The 23,203-nt window shown below is 46.1% G+C and overlaps 1 protein-coding gene across 12 annotated transcripts in view; it reads left to right on the forward strand.

Annotated features, from left to right (window-relative positions):
• Positions 1 to 23,203, forward strand: part of RABGAP1 (RAB GTPase activating protein 1) — a 190,091-nt gene that overhangs the window by 152,585 nt on the left and 14,303 nt on the right. For all 12 annotated transcript variants that reach the window (XM_008273353.5, XM_008273352.5, XM_070056574.2 and 9 more), the window contains 5 exons: positions 1,928 to 2,002; positions 6,317 to 6,442; positions 7,054 to 7,197; positions 10,398 to 10,439; positions 10,681 to 10,809. In XM_008273353.5, the coding sequence (XP_008271575.1) occupies positions 1,928 to 2,002; positions 6,317 to 6,442; positions 7,054 to 7,197; positions 10,398 to 10,439; positions 10,681 to 10,809 (516 nt within the window). The remainder of the gene's footprint in view (positions 1 to 1,927; positions 2,003 to 6,316; positions 6,443 to 7,053; positions 7,198 to 10,397; positions 10,440 to 10,680; positions 10,810 to 23,203) is intronic.

The following is a 23,203-nucleotide window of genomic DNA, read 5'->3' on the forward strand; positions in this document are numbered from 1 at the left end:
CTTCTTTTTTTTTTTAATTTTTACTTTATTCTACTTGAAAGTCAAAGCCACAGAGAGAGGAAGAAACAGATCTTCCATCTGCTGGTTCATTCCTTAAACTGCCACAACATCCGGGATAGGGCCAGGCTGAAGCCAGGAGCTTTCTCCAAGTCTCCCATGTGGATGCAGGGGCCCAAGCACTAGGCCCATCTTCCACTGCTTTCCCAGGCTCATTAGCAGGGAGCTAGATTGGAAGTGGAGCAGCCAGGACCCAAACCGGTGCCCATATGGGATGTTAGCACTGCAGGCCTAACCTGCTGTGCCACAGCACCAGTGCCCCCCTACTCCACTTTCTGCCAGTGATAATGCAAGGCATTTTCGCCCTGCTGTGTAATTGGTTAAGTTATACACTGAGCAGTCTACATGAGAGGACTGAATGAAAATGCACGTCAGCTCTTCGACATGCATTGCGTTCATTCTTGTCTTACAAAGAAACAAGTAATCCAGACATAGGCAGTAGTGAGTGTGGGATTTCAGCCCGGTTCAGCTCTGACGTACTCTGAATCCTCTGTTCTTTCCTATCAGTAAACTCTTGATCCATGTATCTTCAAAGACATTGCAAAACTACTTTCCAAAGAGCTGTATTAGCATGTATTGCTAGTTTTTAACACAGTCTTAACAACCTTGACATTAACATGTAATTTTTATAAACTTGCGAGGTGTCTTATTGTACTACAAACAGATCATTTCCAAAACCCTCTTTACAGGTCTTGGCTTTGGGAAGCTGTGTGTGTTTCTCGTCCTGTAGCCCCCTCATTAGATGAACTGTTGTGAATTGGAAGGTGTAACAGGATTACTTTGAATTCTACTTGAATTTATGAAAGCATGACTGTATGTAGTTTTAGAAGCTATAATTTCACCAAAAGGTAATAATAAAATCCATTTATAAATTAACTTAATTATCATCTGATACATACTGACATCATGTCTTGTTAGGAGATAAATTCTCAACATAGCCAATGCTCAGGACATAGGAACCTTCACACAAAAATAAGTGAGAATAAAGGGAGCTTCACCAGATATAAATTTGTCACACAAGGGAGTAACATCTTCAATATACAGGAATTTGCTTTCCACAGTTTACAGGATAACTACAAATATTAATCATAAAAACAGCTCTGAAGACCTGGAGAGTAGAAGCACGAGAAATGTTATGTGTTAGTTTTCTATTCAAGATAATGTTCAAAGGAGATGGGTAGTAATCATCTGTTGCCAAGAAAAATTAAAATCAGAATTCTGGAGGAACCCACAGATGGGTTCGTAGTAATCCCTCTTAGCAGAAAAATTATTACCAGCATTGTGGAAAGAATTGTGTTTTGGTGTCTTTGCCAGAAGACTTTTTCCCAGAAAGATGAATAACATTAATGGTGTTGGGGAGTGCTGGCTGTACGGGAGGCTGAGCAGTACATCACCCTGGTCCTCAGGAAGTTCACAGTCCAGGAGGGGAGATGACATTTAACATGCAGGGTGGTAAATTCTGTAATAACCATGCATGTGTATCAGCTGCCACAGAGGCACAGAGAAAAGAGTGATTAATCCTGGGGGTATAGAGTATGTTTGGGGCCAGAAATGAGTACATTTTTTCAGGCAGAAACAAAAGAAAAAGATACCCTAAGCAGAGGGAAAGCACAATGTTAGAACCCTTTTTTGGCCCTCAAGCAAATATGTTTAATCTTCTCCACTCCCTGGCATAAGATGTGGCATGATGACAGTTTTGTTTCTTTATAAAAAAAAGAATTGGGATAGCAGAGAGGTACTGACATCATTTATTGATCATCAAAATGCGGCTAGAACCCTCCAAGCTCATGTGCTCCAAGTCCCATAGGACAGCCATGGCCCATGAGTGGCTACTTTGATTCATACTTCTTGTGCATTCTTTTTTCCCCAGGCTTACTCTGTGTATGATGAAGAGATTGGCTATTGCCAGGGCCAGTCATTTCTTGCTGCTGTGCTGCTCCTCCATGTGAGTAATTAGGGCTTCCTTACAACTTACACATGTCCTGTCTCACGTTGTACTAGCCTCGGCTTGAGAGTTTGGGTTTGACCAGATTCTTAGTAAGTTTTAGCTCCTATTCCTGGAAACTTCCCTTTATGTCATAGAGGAAGGGAAACATGAAAATAAATGGCAATGTTGAAAGCTAGTACAAAGATTGACTTCCTTCTTATTACAAGGAACATTGAATGGACGTTAGTGTTGGTTGGACCCTTGGGGACATTTTGTCTTCTCTAAGGTGGCCACTGTGAATGATATTTGGGAATGTATGTATTGTACAGAGAAGTTGGCTTTCTTTAGTGCCATTTTATTCATTGACTCATGCATTCACATATTCAGCAAAGATCTCTACCTTCCAACTGTCTGATTTTTCTTTCAAATCCACATAAAAATTAGAAAAAAAAATTAACACCCACATACAGTGTTACCTAATTTATGAATTAATATTTTCTATACTGCTTTGTCTCTTTGTGTATCTTTTTTTGTTTTCTGCATACCCATACACATTTTCTTTCTTACTGAATAAAAATTAATCTTTGAAATTATTTTTTGAAAGTAAGTAGCAAACATCCAGCTACTTGACTTGTTAACACTTGTGCCTGTGTCTACTAAGGACAGGGCATCCTGTAACATGGCCGTAGCACCATGTAAATCCAGGAAAGTCCACTGCCATTTGGTAGTGTCTGATATAGCCTGTATTCAATTTTATTTTTTGAAAGGCAGAGTTAGAGAGAGGGAGAGACAGAGAAGTCTTCCATCTGGTGGTTCACCAAATGGCTACAACAGCGTGGACCGGGCCAGGCCAAAACCAGGAGCCAAGAGCTTCATCTGGGTCTCCCACATGAGTGCAGGGGCCCAAGCACTTGGGCCATCCACTGCTTTACTCAGGCACATTAGCAGGGAGCTGAATCAGAAGTGGAGCAGCCAGGACTCAAACCAGTGCCTATATTGAATGCTGGCGCTGCAAGAAGCAGGTTACCCTGCTATACCACAACCCTGGCCTCCTACATCAGTTTTTCCCCAAATGTCTACTTCATGCCCTAACTTAAAACAAGTGAAGAATTAAACATTACTTTTCTTTTTTTTTTTTAAGATTTATTTATTTATTTGAGAGGCAGAGAGGCAGAGGCAGAGAGAGGGGTCTTCCATCTACTGGTTCACTCCCCAGATGGCTGCAGTAGCCAAAGCTGCACCGATCTGAAGCCAGGAGCTTCTTCCTGGTCTCCCACTTGGGTGCAGAGGCCCAAGGACTTGGGCCATCTTCCACTGCTTTCCCAGGCCATAGCAGAGAGCTGGATTGGAAGCGGAGCAGTCGGGACTCAAACCAGCACCTAGATGCCAGCGCTGCAGGCAGTGGCTTTACCAACACTACGCCTCAGTGCCGACCCCTAAGCGTTACTTTTGAATATTGTCATTTTTCTGACCCAGACTGTCCCCTAACCTGTTTTGCATTTTGTGCTGTTGATATTTGAAAAATTGAGACAAATTGTGTTGTAAAATATCCTACATTCTCAATTTGTCAATCCTTTCATATGATTAAAGTTAAAATGTTCAAGAAGAATACCACACAGGTATTGTCAGAAAAGAGTTCGGGGGCATTTCTTAGGGTCCAGACTGTGCTGGAGATCAGGAGACATAGTCCCAGTCTTCAGTCTTCACGGTACAGAGCTAGTGAATTTCACCCATTTTCACTCAGTAATCATCCAAGTCCCAAGGAGCTTCAGAAAGTTCATGGGAAAATGAAACTAAAAGATAATGTGCTGGGCCGGCTCTGTGGCACAGTGGGTTAACGCCCTGACCTGAAGCGCCAGCATCCCATATAGGTGCCAGTTCAAGACCACACTGCTCCTCTTCCAATCCAGCTCTCTGCTATGGCCTGGGAAAGCAGTGGAGGATGGCCCAAGTCCTTGGGCCCCTGCACTTAAGTGGGAGACCCAGAAGGAGCTCCTGGCTCCTGGCTTTGGATCGGCACAGCTACAGCCCTTGCAGCCAATTGTGGAGTGAACCAGCAGATGGAAGACTCTCTCTTTCTCTGTCTCTGTCTCTGTCTCTGCCCCTCTCTCTGCCTCTGCTCTCTCTGTGTAACTCTTTCAAATAAATAAATAAATCTTTAAGAAAAAGATAATGTGTATTTTCCATGCACTTTGTGGAGAGCTCTCTTACATCGTTACTACCGTCATGCGTGGTGTGATGGTGTAATTAAGGGTGCTGCAGTTTGTCACCAAGCCTTGTTTAGATTACAGGTTTCCATGAGGAGGTAACCTTGAAAGGTACACCCTGATCATTGAGAAGGGGAATCATTCTCTTCTGTGTTTTTCTGTGCCATTTAGCGTTCCCTCTTTTTATGTTTTGAAAATAAATTATTTTAAAAGTAAGAGTCGAGAGTAGAGCATCACTAGCAAAATGGAACAGAACAAGGTGGGGAAACAGTGGATGGGAAGAGCCAAAAGGAGGACAGTGTGACTGGACCATCCTGAGGGCCGGGAGTCGGGAGAAAGATGGAGCGGAGACAGACCCCAAGGGTAGCCTTGCGGCTAAGTCTGGGTGTCTGGGTGGTGTTTCTCTGCGTAGTGGGAAGCTTTTCAAAGGTTTTAGCCGTTTTGTGTTGATGGCAGCACAAGTGAAACAAAAATACTTTGTATTTTTATTTTTTTATCTGTAAACCTAGCTTGTTGGTGTTGGTTAGTCATGTAAAAATATGTGTCTGACCTGCTATTATTTTAAAAAGGAGCTTAAGCTTTAAAATTTTTGTTGTGGTTTTAATCAGACTTTATATATCAAAATGTCAAAAGCCTGCATGGGTTGTCTTTTTCTTATTGTCAGTCCAAGGATGTATATCCCCATTCAAGCATGTGAACCCCTTGAAAGCGGGTTTTCCGGTCAGATCCTCTGTGTGTGCTGCTTGCCATAGTTTTCTCATCCATGCAGGTTTCAGTGTTGGAGAGAAGGGGCTCCTTAGCTTCAGAAACACTGCTGTTGGGTTGGGTCGCGTCCTGCTGACAAGTAGAAAAGTGAAGATGCTTTCTGTGACACAGAATTCAGAGATCAGGTCTTCTGCCCCAGACGCCTCACCTTTCCAGTAATGGTCTACTGTGTTCTCCTTGTTCATTGCTGGATCTAGTTTGCTCTTTAGTTCCACTTAACCCTGTGATTTCTGGATCAGCCCCTCTCCAACCTCTCACTCCGCAGAAGCCGCCTAAAGTCTTGACTTCGTTAAAGAGTTGCTGTAGTCACCCCAAACCTTAAGTAACATTTCAGTACCAACTGGACATCTTGTCAGGATCTCAGGGGAAAAAAAACTTATAAAGATTTCATTTGTTTATTTTAGAGGTAGTTACATTCAGTGAGAGGAGAGACAGAGAGAAAGGTCTTCCTTCCACTGGTTCACTCCCCAAATGGCCACAAGGGCTGGAGCTGCGCTGATCTGAAGCCAGGAGCCAGGAGCTTCCTCTGGGTCTCCCAGGCAGGTGCAGAGGCCCAAGCACTTGGGCCATCCTCTACTGTTTTCCCAGGCCAAAGCAGAGAGCTAGACTGGAAGAGGAGCAGCCGGGACCAGAGCTGGCGCTCACACGGGCTGCCGGCACTGCAGGCAGAGGGTTAACCCACTGTGCCACAGTGCCGGCCCCAGAAATTTTTTTTAATAAAGCTATTGAAGGTATAGATATTATAAATGAATGGGCACAATTTATAAATAGAAGTAGGGTTTTTGTAGTGCTTTTAGCATTATTGCAAGTGTTACTGTAGTACTTTTAGTATCACTGCAAAACTTAGAATATGTAAAGTTCTTCTATAACAGACTTTGATTTTAATAATGAAGAAGAAAAACAATTAAGTGACAGTGATTAAACAAAGGTCTCATGATTCAGGAAAGATGACACCTGCATTTATCAGCCTGTTTCTACTCAACTCAAATCCTGTTGTCCCTAAACATTTTAGCCTACTCCAGACTCCCTCACACAGATGCAGGTGTTCCTGTTCTTGTGTGTTCACTGACCTTTCTCCCTAATTTGCTTCTCAGTTATTATATACTAGTTATTATTATATAGCTATTATATACCAGTTGTATAGGAGACTCCTTGAGGACAGGCACAGTGCTACCACAGAGTAAGCATCCTGAAATATCTCTTGGCTGAGTGAATGAATGATATGAATCACAACGCTAGACCTGATCTTCCGCATCCCACTAACTGCCCTGGTGAGGCTATAGAAGGGTAAGTTTAATGTAGTAAGAAAACCTCTGTGTGTTGTGACCCTTCTTACCCCCTGCCCCATTGTCTGTTACAGATGCCTGAAGAACAGGCATTCAGTGTTCTGGTCAAGATCATGTTTGACTATGGTCTCAGGGAACTCTTCAAGCAAAATTTTGAAGATTTGCATTGCAAATTTTACCAGTTGGAGCGGCTCATGCAGGTAAAAAGAGAAGCCAGCTTGCACTGGATAACAAACATGTAGGACAAACAGCGGTTGGGAGTACTAGACTGATGAAATGGTGCCAAGGAGTGGTGGTAATTGCCTTCATCGTCCACGATTAAGGATGAGTTTTATTTTTGCCATTTCTGTGGAGTGATAACACCTAGATTTACAATGGGTGACTTTGATAGATACAAACTGGATTATCAGTCCTGTGAATGCTGAGATCAGGTGATTTTGAAGGGACCTTTTCCACAGTGCACTCAGTCAGGGAATGTTCACCACGGCTCTGAAGCCGACCTATTAGGAATCTCATGAAAAGGCAAACAGACTTTCTCAAACAGTTCATACCATGAAGGAAAAACTGGCTTCCAAACACCTGTCACAATTTTGGGGATTCCTGTTTCTTTTGAGATAATGTATGGTCTGAAAGAGACCTGAATACCAGCATAATACAAGATGCTAAATGTTCTTTGGAGAACTTTAGAGATTTTTAGCCAACAGAAGTATGTGACTGGTTTTTGTTTTATCCATGGCAAATTTATAAGCCTCCTGAGTAGGAGTTAGACCAGCTGCATATGTGCCCAGAACTAATTAGTTTTCTATTTCAGGAATACATTCCTGACCTGTACAACCACTTCCTGGATATAAGCCTTGAAGCACACATGTATGCCTCCCAGTGGTTTCTTACCCTTTTCACTGCAAAATTTCCTCTCTACATGGTCTTCCATATCATTGACCTGCTTTTATGTGAGGTATGTATGTGCAGCCACAGCACTTGGGCTTTTGTTTACAGTGTACTTCCTGTGTCAGCCCTGTCAGAGCAGAATTTGTCCTCAGTTATTTTATTTCAGTGCTGAGCAGTTCGGGCCTACGTAACTGTTCATTGGGTTAAAGCTACTGGTCCCATTTATTGTGGGTTGTTTTTTTTTTTTAAGATTTATTTATTTGAAAGAGTGATGCAGAGAGAGGGAGAGACAGAAAGATCTTCCATCTGCTGGTTTACTCCCCAGATGACTGTAACAGCCAGAGCTGGGCCAGGCCAAAGTCAGGAACTGGGAACGTCATCTGGGACTCCCACGTGGGTGCAGGGGCCACTTGGACTGCTTTTCCTAGGCCATTAGCAGGGAACTGGATTCAAAGTGAAGCAGCCATATGGGATGCTGGCATTGAAGGCAGCAGCTTTATCCACTCTGTCACAACACCTGCCCCGTTCCCATTTGGTAGAGGTGCTTCTGCTAAGAAATGACACATTAAATACAAAGAAATGCAAGAGAAGTCACTAAATAAAATAGAGGTTTGTTTTTCTTTCTCTCTCTCTCTCTCTCTTTTTTTTTTTTTTTTTTTTTTTTGGACAGGCAGAGTGGACAGTGAGAGAGAGAGAGACAGAGAAAGGTCTTCCTTTGCCGTTGGTTCACCCTCCAATGGCCGCCGCGGCCGGCACATCGCCCTGATCCGAAGGCAGGAGCCAGATGCTTCTCCTGGTCTCCCATGGGGTGCAGGGCCCAAGCACTTGGGCCATCCTCCACTGCACTCCCTGGCCACAGCAGAGAGCTGTCCTGGAAGGGGGGCAACCGGGACAGAATCCGGCGCCCCGAGCAGGACTAGAACCCGGTGTGCCGGCGCCGCAAGGCGGAGGATTAGCCTAGTGAGCCGCGGCGCCGGCCTTTTTTTGTTTGTTTGTTTAGAGATTATTTATTTGAAAGAGTTACACAAAGAGAAGGAGAGACAGAGAGAGAGAGGTCTTCCTTCCACTGGTTCACTCCCCAGTTGGCCACAATGGCCAGAGCTACACTGAAGCCAGGAGCCAGGAGCTTCTTCTGGGTCTCCCATGCGAGTGCTGGCACCTATTTCTGCTGCTTTCCCAGGCCATAGCAGAGAGCTGGATCATAAGTGGAGCAGCCAGGACTCAAACCAGTGCCCATATAGAGTGCTGGCACTGCAGGCAGGGGCTTTACCTGCTAGGTCCCAGCACCAGTGCCCTCTCCCCCACCCCTCCCCTGCCCCCCCGTGTAGAAGAACTCAGAGATTGGCCATAGTCTCCCTTCCCTAAAGCGTGGCTCTTATCCTCATGGGCGAGCAGAGCTCCAGCTGTCATTTTTTAATTCAAGCTGGGATGGTAGGGGACAAGGGGGGTGCATCCTCTCTCTCTCCTTTTTTTTTTTTTTTTTTTTTTTGACAGGCAGAGTGGACAGTGAGAGAGAGAGAGACAGAGAGAAAGGTCTTCCTTTTTGCCGTTGGTTCACCCTCCAATGGCCACCGCAGCCAGCGCACCACGCTGATCTGGAGCCAGGTGTTTCTCCTGGTCTCCCATGCGGGTGCAGGGCCCAAGCACTCGGGCCATCCTCCACTGCACTCCCAGGCCACAGCAGAGAGCTGGCCTGGAAGAGGGGCAACCAGGACAGAATCCGGCACCCTGACCGGGACTAGAACCCGGTGTGCCGGCGCCGCTAGGTGGAGGATTAGCCTAGTGAGCCGCGGCGCCAGCGCATGCTCTCTTTTTAAAAACAGACTTCCTGGAAGGTCTACCCAGCATTTCCTCTCACTGGCCCAAACCTGGTTTTATGACCACACCAGTTACAAGGGATATTATTTTTTTAAGCTGCTTTGGAATTTGCTGGATACTGGTAATTTATTAATAAAGAGAGAAAAGATAGTGGAATAAATAACAGTCTTTTATGTGACATGCTTTTGAGTTTTGTTCTGTATATTTAAGGAAAAAATAACTTATTATAAAAATAGTACTCATAGACTGCAGAAAATATAAGCAAGAAGTGTTTCAAAGGTATCTAGTCCTACTGTCTGCAAGTTAATACTTTGTTGTATACTCTTTCAATCACTGTCTGTGTTCAAATATGTGTCTTTGTCTTCCAGATGGAATATTATCTTTTCCTTATATCATATACATTATGATTATATAGGTATATACTTGAAAATGTAATTTAGCTATAAATACTGTTTTTTTCTTTTTTTTTTTTTTTGACAGGCAGAGTGGATAGTGAGAGAGAGAGACAGAGAGAAAGGTCTTCCTTTTGCCGTTGGTTCACCCTCCAGTGGCTGCCATGGCTGGTGCGCTGCAGCTGGCGCACCGCGCTGATCCAAAGGCAGGAGCCAGGTGCTTCTCCTGGTCTCCCATGGGGTGCAGGGCCTAAGCACTTGGGCCATCCTCCACTGCCTTCCCGGGCCACAGCAGAGAGCTGGCCTGGAAGAGGGGCAACTGGGACAGAATCCGGTGCCCCGACCGGGACTAGAACCCGGTGTGCCAGCACCACAAGGCGGAGGATTAGCCTATTGAGCCACGGCGCCGGCCTGTTCCTTTATTTCATCTACTTAAACACCTGTAACTACATAGGCATCTATACTGTGCTTCTTTTTGATTAATTAGACCATATTCAAAGTGTACAAAAATCCTTAAAGGATTTGTGACAGCCACCTACTTTGAAATATTCTAAGAAACAGATACCACCAAATACACCTCCATTCTTCGTTGCTGCCGGGTATCCCATTATTTGCATATGCCAAAATTTATGTGACTAATTTTTAATTTTAATCTGAAACCCTTAAATTGTACCTGTTTTTCCACTATTACAACTAACCATCTGTTAAGTAGTTAGCAGGGACCAAGAGGCATACTAAATAATTTATATACACTCTGCAACTCACTATCTCAGAAGACCCTTAGGAGAACATTAGTTATAGAAAATGCAGTCTAGAAACTTAAAACAGTTTAACTTGATCAATAGCTGTTAGTATCCTTCCTCATTTGTCCTTTGCCCCCATGATTCCCAGCTTGGGCTAGATGAAGGAAGGCAAGTTGGAGGGAACCCTGAGGAGAATCAGTTCTGTGATATAGGACAAGATAAAGAAAAAGTCCACCAGAACTTATTTCCTGATAGCTCACAATGTTCTGACTCTACTCTGACTGAAAATGTTCTTTTTTGTCTTTCTTTTTCAGGGAATCAGTGTTATTTTTAATGTTGCCCTTGGATTATTAAAGGTACACATTAATTTGTAAGCCAAGTTGTCTGGCATTTTCTGGTCCTTACCTGAGATATGTTGGTGTTGGTCTTAGCCTTATCCTAAGTAGCCTCCATACTGTGGTGTTGTTCCTGACTGTGGGTGTGTACAAAAGGCTCTGACAAAAGAGTCTGAAAATGATGGGATTGTAAAATGCTTCTTGGGTATCTTCATAGCAAGCATGTTTCTCTATGTGGTTGTCTTCTTTTACTTTCCTTAAGACTTCCAAGGATGATCTGCTGTTGACAGACTTTGAAGGTGCCTTGAAGTTCTTCAGGGTCCAGCTTCCTAAGAGATATCGCTCAGAAGAAAATGCAAAAAAACTAATGGAATTAGCTTGCAACATGAAGGTAAAATAATTTTTGCATTTATTAAGTTTCTTTTATTCAGCTAATGTCATGTTATTCCTGATAAAACTATTAATATTTGTAATATGCAAGTAATCATATACATGAAGTATCCCTTCTCTAAAATGCTTGGGGTCATGTTTCAGGTTTTGTAATATTTGTGTATACATACCGAGGTGTTTGGGGGGTGGACCCAATTCGAAACACAAAATTCACTTATTTTTCCTGTGTACTTTGATATATTTTGTACATAGTCTCAACAGGTGATTTTCTGCAGTAATTTAGTGCCCCTGCATTTTAACTGTGACACAGCACGTAGTCAGAGGTGAAGTATTCAGCTCGTGGCATCATGTCGATGCTCAGAAAGTTTCAGATTTTGTAGAATTATAGGTTTAGTATTTTCAGATTAGAGATGCTTAGCTTGCAGTGATAATATTTTCTTTTATACTATATAATTCCTACCTTCTTTTGCCAAAGCACTTTCGTCAGTCCTCTGTATCTGTAGGTTGCACATCCTTAGATTCAACCAACAATGGACAGAAAATATTTAGGAAGAAAAAAATTAGTTCTGTATTCAGCATATACAGACATTTTTCCTTTCACCCTCTGGACAATACAGTATAACATCTGTGTACATAGCATTTCATTGTGTTTGGTAGCACAAGTAATCTAGAGATGATTTAAAGTATGTAGAGGCCATATGTGTGTTACATGCAAATATTGTGCCGTTTTATGTGGTATTCTTGAGTGTCCTCAGACTGCTTTGTTCCACACTGACATTGAGGGAGGGCTTTGCATGATCTCCTGTGGATCAAGTCTCATCACATCCATTCCCCCTGAACTCTAACAGAGTGTGTTTTGCCATTTTAAAGACAAACCAAAACACAAAGAGGCTGTTGCCCTTACTCATACAGTTAGTGGCAAAACTTGTCTTTGATTTCTGCTGTGCTGTCCTTCAACTTCAAACATAGGTAGTTATGATCAGAAATTCCTTAGAATAAAACTAATAGTACATGAAGAAACCTTCTCAGTTTCATCACTTAAGATGCATTCAGGATTTGTGGAAGTCATTTTAAGGTAAATAAAATACAGAATCTTCCTGTGCTTATATTTTAATAAAGTGGCATTTTTAAAGAACTAGAAAAAATAATTGAGGGCATTTAGTTTAGAATTTGGGGGCAGGCTGGTGCCGCGGCTCACTAGGCTAATCCTCTGCCTTGTGGCGCCGGCACACCGGGTTCTTGTACCAGTCGGGGCACCGGATTCCGTCCCGGTTGCCCCTCTTCCAGGCCAGCTCTCTGCTGTGGCCCGGGAGTGCAGTGGAGGATGGCCCAAGTGCTTGGGCCCTGCACCCCATGGGAGACCAGGAGAAGTACCTGGCTCCTGCCATCGGATCAGTGCGGTGCGCCGGCCACGGCGGCCATTGAAGGGTGAACCAACGGCAAAGGAAGACCTTTCTCTCTGTCTCTCTCTCTCACTGTCCACTCTGCCTGTCAAAAAAAAAAAAAAAAAAAAAAAAGAATTTGGGGGCAGAGGCAAGGGGGGACAGCAGTGAAAGTAGTTGTACTCAGATTCTTGTGGAGACTCCTGTCTTCGTGGAGAACTAGGACCAGCAAATGCACGCCAGTGGTGTGGCTGAGTCTCACTGTCCACAAAGCAGAGCAGGGCTTGGACTTCACTCTGTTTCAGGCTCAATTTCCTCCTCTTTCTTTAAAGTGGTATTGGTTGGACTTGTGCTTCTGCTTGAACTAACTCAGCCTCCCCTGCCCTAGGGATCCACTCCCTCGGTTGCTTCCCTCTTCGGGGCTCAGCCCCACCCTGGGGGGCTACACGGGGCTTCTGTCCTGTGAGGGAGGGGGCAGGTGGAGGGCCCAGAGCTGGGCCAGCCCCAGGTTCGGGGCAGGAGTCCAGCGTCAGGTTAGCTCAGTGGCCTGCACACCGTGCTTGCTCCACCCCTAGGGCGCACGGGTTTTGTTTCCGTGTGTTGTGAGGCCTCGCAGGTTGTAGCACGTGGCCTGTCACAGTTTAATCCTTCTTGGTGGTACATAAAATAACGCTCTCTTCCAGCTGAGGATGCTGTGGAACTGACAGACACAGTACACATAGATAGCGCTATGCAACGTGGACAGCTCCGTCGGCGTGCCTTTTTTGTTTGTTTGTTTTGTTTTTATCAGAGACCTAAACAACTCTATGGGTGCAGAACCAGTCAGGCTGAACGTCTGACTGCCCCTGGCCACTGCGTCCACAGGTGTGCATGCACACACATGCACATGGAGTTCTGCGTGCTGTCACTTCTTCATTCAGCAAGCACAGTCGTGTGGTCCTTTCGCCATCACTGTGATAAGCACCAGAGACATGGAGGAGCCAGGTCCAGAAGGCAGACGGGTGTTTGATCATTGTTGTGTGCTTTGCCTTCATGCCACCATTTCACAGCGTGCCTGTTTGTGGGCCAAGGCACCGTTCTGGGGGAGGAGCTGACCAAGACCTTAAGAGCTCACCTTCTCATGTTGGTGCTAAGGACTGTGAAGAAGTACAGGCTGTGGTGACGGGGGAAACCCAGGGGAGCTTCCTGGAGGTGGTATGAGTGGGAGGTGCTATTTGGACTGAGGCCTGCCCTGTGATGCGCAGAGGTGAGAGGGTTCTGGTGGAAGGACAGAGGACCTGGGAGGGACTGACTGCTCCCAGAGGGCCAGGTAGGGGTCCTGCAGGACTGACTGTGGAGCTGGGTCTCCAAGGCTCAGTAGCGACTGGGTGGGTGGGGACAGTGAGAGCGGGGCTTCCAGGTGGCAGGGGCAGCGGCTGTGAAGGTACAGAGGCAGGTGGTCTGTTTCTTTTAACAAGTAGAGATGCTAGAAAAAAATACAATCCAAGAAATGTTTAAATACTTGGGTGAACTTGAAATAAGATAGGTGCCTAAAACAGCAGCTCAAAGCTAAGTGGGTGTAAACTGGTAAGACGGTGTCCCAGGGGACCATTTGTAAGTTCTAGGATTTTATCACTCACACAGGTAGCAGGCAGGACTTTGGGCCTTTAAAAACAGCTGAGACTAATATGTCTGCATTAAGCTAGACCTTGTCAGTTAAAGGGGGCATGTAAAAACTACCATTTAGCCAGGGAAACAAAAACCATAATGTTAAATGAATGGAGGATTTTTTTTTTTTAAATTCTAGGAATTAAAATAATCTTTAAAGTTTCCATTCAGATTGAAATGTTATGTAATTCATAAGCAGTATGACTGAAATTTACGATAGCTGGCCATGTGCCAAGTACCATGTGGTTAAGTGCTTTTATGTGTGAGCGTTAACTACAGTATTATGTTCCGTGCTTCACTTTCTGTCTGCTGATTATTAAGGGTTCAGGAAATGATAGCTGTTTCTGTCATTATTTATTCTCTGATTTTTCCAGGCAGACTCAAAACACTTCCCAGTAATATGTTGAAAGAGAATGCGTTCACAGAGCGCATGGAAGCCAGTGAGTTCTGAGGTTCTTCAGTCACTTGTGCCCATGGACCTGTTCTAGCACACGAGAGAATGTGGCCTCTTTTTCTGGGTGTGTTTTCCCTGCCCTCCCCCAGCTCTATTGCTTTCTTAATGTCAGCATCTCAGTGATGGCACCTGGTTGCTTAGGCCGAAACCTTGCTGTCACCCGTGGCCCTCTTCCTCTCATAGTGTGCATTTTCATGGTCCACATCCAAAACTGTCATCAAAATACACCCTGCCTGTGGGCACCACCCTTGTCACCAACACCCTGGGCGAACTGTCGTCATCAGCTGCTCTTGCCACAGTGGGCTTTTCCTTCCCTTTCTTCTGTCTTGTCTCCCTTGTTTAAGTAGTCGTGTCCGGGGCCTATGAGGCTCAGCTGTGGGATCCTCCCTGATTTCATCTCCTACTGCATTTTCCTCTGACTCTCGCTGTGTCACAGGGTCCTGGCCTCGCTGTTCTCAGAAGTGAAGCCTGCTCACCTCCCGGGCCTTTGCTGGCTGCATTCTATGCCCGTGGTTTGTGCTCTCTGCAAGGCTTCAGTGTCAGCTCGGGTGCCAGGGAAGCCTTTCCTTGTTACGGTGTCTGGTGGCAGCACCCTTCCACCCTTTCCGTTCTCTGCTCCCTACCTGGTCTTGGTCCCCCTGGAGGGGCTTTGCAACAGACAAGGCTGTCACTCTGTTCACTCTGAGTCCTCGGCACCAAGCACAGGTCTGACGTGTAAACACTGTGGTTGAATGAGTGGACGAGCAAATAGGCTCGCTGAGGCTCTGCTAAGTGCTTTCCAAGGAAGAGTTAACATGGATTTGGGTATGGCTTAAAAATAGCTTGAGCCAGAGATTTTAGCCTTTGGGTTCTCCTTAGGCTGTAACACTCCCGTGATGTACATGGACGGTTTGCCTCCATGGTCCAGATGGCAGGTCTCTGAAGTTTTTTTCTCTTGCCTGTGCTGTCCATGAGTTAGGCTGACAGGCCGCCTTCAGTGTGTCTGCACAGCACATATCGTGTGTGCTTGCATTGTGACTCCTTCCAGACCTGGAAAAGTTCTCACGATTCCCCCTATTCACATATAATTTCAGAGAAGAAAGTGAATTTTTCTTAAAATTCACTGACAGAATGGAACACCTGCTGATTAAGCAGAACATAAAAGAATATGGTTTTGTTTTTTCTGCCAAATGAGATCATTGTATGTAGAATTCTGTTGTCCTCTGGCAGGGAGATGAGACAACAGTTGAGCACATTTTTGGCAAGATGACAACTCACCAACTCAGAACCAAGAAGCATTGCTGCAGCGCGTTGTGAGCCCTGCATGCGTTCTGTGGCCTGTGTGGGGTGGGAATGCCTTGGCCAGCACAGAGAGCGCACGTGGTTAGCCGTGGCTTGGGAGTCCCCTTTAGGGAGAACAGAGGGTTCGTGATAGGTGAATGGTGTGGAAACTCATTTTTGAACTTTCTGGTGTCAGGTGTACAGGGAAGCTTTGGCTCTGCACCTCATTGAAATCCTGTTCTGTAATTTTTTAATTGTTTTTAAATCGTGGTTTGGTTTACCCAGTTGTGCTTTCTGCCTAAGCTGGGCGTTGGCTATACTGTGCCTCACGTGCCAGTCTAGGAATAGCTGCTTCGGTGACACTTAACATGATATTGTAATTTCCAGTATTTGTACAGTTTTTACAGGCATCTTTTTTCTTCCTCACAAAACCCTGTAAAGTACGTAGGGAAAATAAAGTGTGGGATCTGAGGCCCAGGGTAGTCAAATACTTGCTGGACAGTAACAGGAGCCCTGGTGGAAATCAGGCCTACTAACTTAACGTTTCCAGTGTTTTCTGCCCCATTCCGCTGCATCTTCTCATTGTAGAAGTGCCACAGGAAATGAATTTGGTGTGGTAGTTTCTGAAATGGCCACAAGGTGGGGTGTTGCTGCAGGTCTCGTTCTCTGCCTGTGGGTCTTCCTTTCCTCCATGAGTCTCGTGCTGTACTTGTCTGAACTTCCTGCTCTCTACTTCTTTTTCCAGGCCTTTTGCTTCTCCCCTTCCCTCTTTCTGTTTAAAGTGAGCTTATTATGGTACTAAAGTAACTTATTTCTTAAGAAGTTTAGATCCTCTGTTCTTAATCTAAAATTTAATGTCGTACACCACAACTCATTAGCCTTCCATTCAATTTCTTCCCCTTTATGAGTCAGTGACCTCGGATATGTACTTTCTTCCAGGAGATCACAGACAGTCCTGGGAGCTTCACATCCCTTTCATACGCTCAACCATGACAAGTATAGTCTTCAGAGGTGGGAAAATGAAAAACCCACATTTTAACATTTTCAACTCAAGAAATATGACAGGGAAACTGTCTGTATAGGGATTTTTCTTGAGAACCAGTCAGATATGTGAGGCTTGTTTAGAAGAATAAATTATGCTATAAAATATGGCACAATGAGTTACTTACATCAATCTTGAAGACTTAACCCTTTTGGTAGAGAGCCCTGCCTAAGGGTATTTCTGAACCATCACTTCATTGGAACTTGTTATTTTAAACATAAACTGAATGTGCTAGTCCTCAGACTACCTATAAGAAAATATATCATCAGGGCCAGTGCTGTGGCAAAGCACCTTAAGCCACCAACTACAAAACCAGCATCCCACAGAGGTGCCGGTTCAGTTGCCAGCTGTTCCATTTCTGATCCAGCTCCCTGCTAATGGCCGGAGAAACCAGCGGAAGATGGTCCAGATGCTTGGGCCTCTGGCTCCTGGCTTCAGCCTGCCCCAGCCCTGGCTGTTGCAGCCATTTTGGGAGTGAACCAGCAGGTAGAAGATCTCTCTCTCTCTCTCTCTCTCTCTCTCTCTCTCTCTCTCTCCCCCTCTGTCTCTGTCTCAACTTTGCCTTTCAAATAAAACAAATTTTTAAAAAATAAAGAAAATAAATTATTACAAAAACCAAATAGCACTGTCTCCATATAAATATTGTCTTAAAATGTTTGCTATTTGGAGAAACACAGAACTCTGGCATTCAGAAATATTTGCCCTTGGAGGATATTTTTGGTTAAGAGCTAAATCAGCACTACTCAGAGCCTCAATTGGCATTCAGATAATTTGAGTAGGTTGTATGCATTAGGATTGTAAGCTGTGTGAGGGCAGTGACTTCTTGTTCCTTTTGTTTTTTTTTAAGACCTGTCAGTCAAGTGATCCGTTGATCTGTCTGTCGTCCCTGATTTGTATTCCTGTGCTGGTGTTGCCACTTAGTACAGAATTCTCAACTTCGGCCAAGTCTTTTGCGTCTCAGCACCCCACTGCGGTCATCAGTACAGTGAGGGGAGATAATCCCTGCGCTACCCGTTTTGGAAAGCTGTCTTCAGGGTTAAGTGAAATAGTGTGGAAGTATCTTGTCACTTCCAGGTCCTGTGTAAAACTCAGGTTCTTGTAACCAGTGACTGAAAAGGGCAGCCCCTGCCCAAGCATTCTTCAGCAGGAAGATGGCCTTGGGCCAGGTGTCTCCGTTTGGCTTCCGGCTCACCCTGCTGCACAAAGCAGTGTGCATTTTGGAGTCAAGATCTCCTTGACAGAACAAGACCACTTCTTACTCTGCATTGCCTCACCACGCAGAGCTGCAGACGTTCAACCCTGTCCTCGCTGCAGCCCCGCAGGGACTGTGAGCTTTGCAGCACTTTGTTAAGCCAAACGTGGAAGTCAGCTGCTCTTCCAAAAGGCAGCCTGGTTGCTGCTTTTCTGTGTTAAGTTTGTGTAAATAAATGGCTCCTTGTCTGTAGTACATGTTCAGAGCATGGTAGCTCTGTCTTTTGATTCAGGACAGGACTTCATGTAGTTAACAAGAGTAATGTAATAATAGTAATATCAGCAAGTAGCAGATCCATTTGTTGAAAAAAAATCTCAATTCATGTGCCTTTTATTTCATTGGATCCTCATGAGAGCAGTGGCGATAGGCCTGCCCACATGTTCTCATAGCCTGTGCCACAGCACGTGAGGTTTGTGTGAGACAGCCTGTTTGTAGTCCCACAGTTAGGTCATTGGCAGGGTCAGGACTCGGGCTTTGGTCTGCCCACTCACAAAACCCAGGATCTTAGTTAGCAAACCGGCCCACTTCACTGCCCAGGGTGGAGCCACTCTTTCTGTCTCCATCTGTGCAGGCCTTAACATCACTGCCTGCTCCAGAGGCTGACCAGGGACCAGCTTCTTCAGAGCGAGTAGCTTATGTTTCAAGAGAACGCATTGTCCAATTCTGGTGACATTAATGACAAGTGAGTGACCACAGGAGGGGTATTGGGGACTGCATTCTGCAGAATATCAAATTGGCATATACTGGGTCTCTGCATTGTCTCTAGTTCAAGGTTTCTCAGCTGGGACCATGAGTAGCAACAGGGGGCCCATGAAGCCACTGAGGTGTGTGGGATATTTTGTTGGTGGAGAGGGGCAGATGAAGTCTGGGCTCGTGAAGGGGAAGAACTGTGACTTTGGGGGACTTTCAGAGAGCTGTCTCTACCAGTGTCACATTCCAGTGTCGATTGCAATGGGCATAACATTGGTTTTTCCTAAATTACAAACCCAGTCTTAACCCAGGAACTTGTTAGGGTTCTCCCCTCGTCCCTTCAAAAACCACATTTAAACGGAACAAGGATTGAATTTCAAATTTGATCTTCAAGGGCAAAAATACCTCTGCATGCAGAACTGTCATTTTCAAAACCTTCTGATGGGAGTCAGCTGCCAGTGGGTGTGATTCAGAGCCCTGAGGCGGAATCCACAGCTTCCCCTGCTTCCTGAATTCAATTAAAATGTTATTTTTGTAAGTAAGAAAGAAAACGAAACTTGGACTTTTTCAGGAGTGAGGACTATGTGTCCATTCATCACGTATTTTCCTGTTTCCCGTATGACAGGCATTTTGCGTGTCACAGTGAACAAGATCCCGCCCTCAGGGAGTTTGCCGACTGAGATCAAAATCCCTCTTCTGTCACTGATGCCTGGGAGCACCACACAGAGCAGTGCTCACCTGCTGCATAAAGGCCCCTACTGCGTCCTTAGGAGATTAAAAGGAGGGTCCTTGTCTGTTTTTGTTCAACATCTCTCTCTTGAGTTCCACTACATTCTAGGCGTTGAGCTGAGCACTGGTATGCGGTATTGTAAGCAAATAGATGTGACCTGTTTTTCAGTAGGAAGACACAGAATGAAGAAAGCTCCTTAGTAATTGCATACTTGGATAGGTTCCAAGGGTGCATTGATCTGATGCTGTGTGAAGATAGAACGGAAAGACCTGAGTGGACAGGAGACGGGAGCGTGAGGGAAGTAGTGTTGCAGGTCTGATCTGAAAGTGGAATGCGTGACCCAGCCTGGCATCGGTGTCCACTTTGGTTGCAATTTCCATTCAGAAGATGGTCAGTTCAGGGACGAGATCCTTTCTCATTAATTTAGTGAGCTTTTCTGGGTACTCCCTACATGCATGGGCAGGGATAGCCATTAGTGAGACACAGTTCCAGCTTTGAATAGACAGTGAAGAAGTGATAGGCAGGCTGAGGGGTTGAGCCTCATAAGCAGGCTTGAAGCTGACTTCGATGGCTGGTGCCCCAGCCCCCATTCAGGCCTCCAGGACCTGTGCCTCAGAGGCAGCCTGACCTAGTTAGTTCTGCTATACAGGTGCCCCAAATCCAAAAGTACCCGTCAGCTGTGAACCCAGCCCAAGCTGTGGTGATTTTATTTCTTGTGTGTTTGTGGTGGGACTTGAGGGTGAAACGTTCAAGGGAAGGAGGAAAGAGAGACTGAGAACTGAGCCTGAAGAATTCTGGCTGGCACCGCGGCTCACTAGGCTAATCCTCCGCCTGCGGCACCGACACACCAGGTTCTAGTCCCAGTCGGGGCACCGGATTCTGCCCCAGTCGCTCCTCTTCCAGGCCAGCTCTCTGCTGTGGCCTGGGAGTGCAGTGGAGGATGGCCCAGGTGCTTGGGCCCTGCACCCCATGGGAGACCGGGAGAAGCACCTGGCTCCTGGTTTTGGATCAGCGCGGTGCACCAGCCGCAGCGGCCATTGGAGGGTGAACCAACGGTAAAGAAAGACCTTTCTCTCTCTCTCTCTCTCTCTCTCTCTCACTGTCCACTCTGCCTGTAAAAAAAAAAAAAAAAAAAAAAAAAAAAAGATTCTGAGCTGTTAAAGACAACACCAGGGGCCAGCAGCATGGCGCAGCAGGTTGAGTTGCGGCCTGCAGCACCGGCATCCCATATGAGTACCAATTCAAGTCCCAGTTGCTCCACTTCTTATCTACTTTCCCTGCCAATCCACCTGGGAAAGCAGGGGAGGGTGGCCCAACTGCTTGGGCCCCTGCACCCATGTAGGAGTCCTAAAAGAAACTCCAGGCTCCTAGCTCAGCCCCGCCCTTTGCAGCCATTTGGAGAGTTAACCAGTGGGTGGAAAATCTCTCTCTGTTTCTCTCCTCTCTCTGTAAATAAAAGATAAAATAAATAAAAGATAAATCTCATCTGATCGTGAGGAGAAAAAAGAATTACTTTAAAAACCATCTCAGTGCATTTTTTAAAAATATTTATTTATTTTTTGAAAGGCAGTTGACGAGGAAGGGAGCCAGCATCTGCAGTGCCAACATTCCATGTGGGTGCTGGTTCGAGTCCTGTCTGCTCTGCTTACTTCTGATCCAGCTCTCTGCTGTGGCCTGGGAAAGCAGTGGAAGATGGCCCAGGTCCTTGGGCCCCAGCACCCATGTGGGAGACCCAGAAGACATTCCTAGCTCCTGGCTTCAGATCGGCACAGCTCTGGCTGTTGTGGCCATCTGGGGAGTGAACCAATGGATAGAAGACCTCTCTCTGCCTCTGCCTCTCTGAAACTGCCTTTAATAAAATAAATAAATCTTTTTTTAAAAAAAAAAAAGAAGAAGAAGAAGAGGGAGAAGCAGAGAGAGAGCTTCCATCTGCTGGTTTGCTCCCCCAGTGGCTGCAATGGCCAGGGCTGGACCAGGCCACAGCCAGGAATCAGGAACTTCATCAGGATTTCCCATGTTAATGCAGGAGCCCAAACAATTGTGCCATCCTCCCCTGCTTTCCCAGGCACATTAGCAGAGAGCTGAATTGGAGGTAGAGCAGCTGGGACTTGAACCGGTGGCATGTGGATGCTGGTACTGCAGGAGGTAGGTTAACCCACTGCACCACAGTGCCAGCCCGTCAGCACATTCCCAATTTTAAACATAATGCTCAGTGCAGAGATCATGGAAAACACAGGAAAAGCAAAAAGAACTGCCTGGGGTTGGGCCTTGTGGCTCCGCGGCTCAAGCTGCTGCTTGGGATGCCAACTCCCATATGAGAATGCCTGATTCAAGTCCAAGTTCTTCTGCTTCTTGTACAGTTTCCTGCTGTTGCATACCTGGACGACAGCAGATGGTGATGGTCCAAGTGCCTGGGCCCTGGCATCCACATGGGAGACCCAGATGGAATCCTGGCTCCTGGCTTCAGCTGGCCTGCTATTTGGGGGCATTTGGGGAAAGAAAAGGCATATGAAAAATCAATATCCCTCCCTCCCTCCCTCCCTCCCTCCCTCCCTCTCTCCCTCTCTCCCTCCCCCCCCCCCCCGTGTGTGTGTGTGTGTGTGTGTGACCCTGCCTTTCAAGTAATAAATCTTAAGAAGGGGTGGGGGTGCTCTTACGCTATCACATGAGTCCAGGAAGCAGAGTGGCGCGTGTGAGGTTCTGCGTCTCCCAGTGCTGCCTGTGAGCTCCTGTTACAGTGCTGAGTGAGAATCCACCCCTTTGTGTGAGAATGGTGCAGTCAGTTATAATCAGGGATAATGAGATGTAGAATAAGCTATTTTTGTAATTAGCCCTTTAAAATGTATTCCTATGAGGGAAAAACAAGTTAATTCTTCCTTGTCCCAGCTTGAGAATGAAAGTGGGAGAGCCCTGCAGATTGGGGAAGATGCTTTACAGGATCGGGGCCTGGGGAGGCTGCCCGCGGCTGCCCTCTGCTTATTTGCCGGACTGCAGAGAACCCTGGGAGGAAGTGTGTGCTGCCCACAAGCCTCATTCATTCTTGGTTTCTCTGCTATTGATCTGTTAGATTGTTTATAAATTCAACATTTGATTTAGATGCTTGCTTGTGAATCACTTAGGTGTGTGATGAATGTTCACCCCGGCGTTGGCTATGAACCACAAATCCGAGTCGAGTATCACTCTGCAAGCTCGCGACCTCGCCCCACGTGTGTAGTGGATGTCCTTATAGACCGAAGCCAGGGCAAATCTACAAACATCTCAACTCGGGTTAAGGTGTTCACGGTCAGTGGGAGAGGAGCCCCAGGCAAGATGAGAGAGACGAGGGGCAGAGAACAGAGCAGGGATGCGAGGTGCTGGCACAGGCTGCAGCAGACAGTCCTGTCCCGTCCCCCTGGCCGGTCTCAGTTTCTTCCTATGCAGAATAGGGAAGTTGGGCAGAAGCAGCTCGGATGGTCCTAGTTACCTGGAGCTCTGCGCTGCTGCTGATGGAAGCTCTGAGAAGGAGTCCTCATCCGCTTAAAATTGCACGTTTTCCTCTTGCAGCTCATAATTTAAATATGTAATTTAGAAAACACCATGGGGAGTAGGTTGGCAGGTGAGGAGAAGGAATCTGACAAAAGAGAGTTGCACCTTGGAAGTGTGCCCTGGTGGTGCTGCACGTTGCGGGCCAGCTAATGAAGAGGGGTTGTCCTGCCAGGAGAGGAAGGGAGCAAGGGCTTCCTGGAGGAGGAGTGGGCTGTCACATTACAGCGCGACGCGCACAGAGTTCTGAAGGCCAGCTGGGGACAGGTGAGGCTCGGTGAAGTGGAAAGGGAGTCCCTGGCAGCCTGCACGAGGCTTCTGTCCCAAGAGCAGTCAGCAGCCTAGAGGGGTTGAGGAGGCAGAGGCCGTGCAGCAGGGGAGATGAAAGACGCAGGCGTGGGGTTGGTACAGAGAGG

The sequence above is a fragment of the Oryctolagus cuniculus genome, chromosome 1 (assembly GCF_051225735.1).
Source record: "Oryctolagus cuniculus isolate XC-2025 breed Fujian yellow rabbit chromosome 1, ASM5122573v1, whole genome shotgun sequence".
Classification (NCBI taxonomy): Eukaryota; Metazoa; Chordata; class Mammalia; order Lagomorpha; family Leporidae; genus Oryctolagus; species Oryctolagus cuniculus.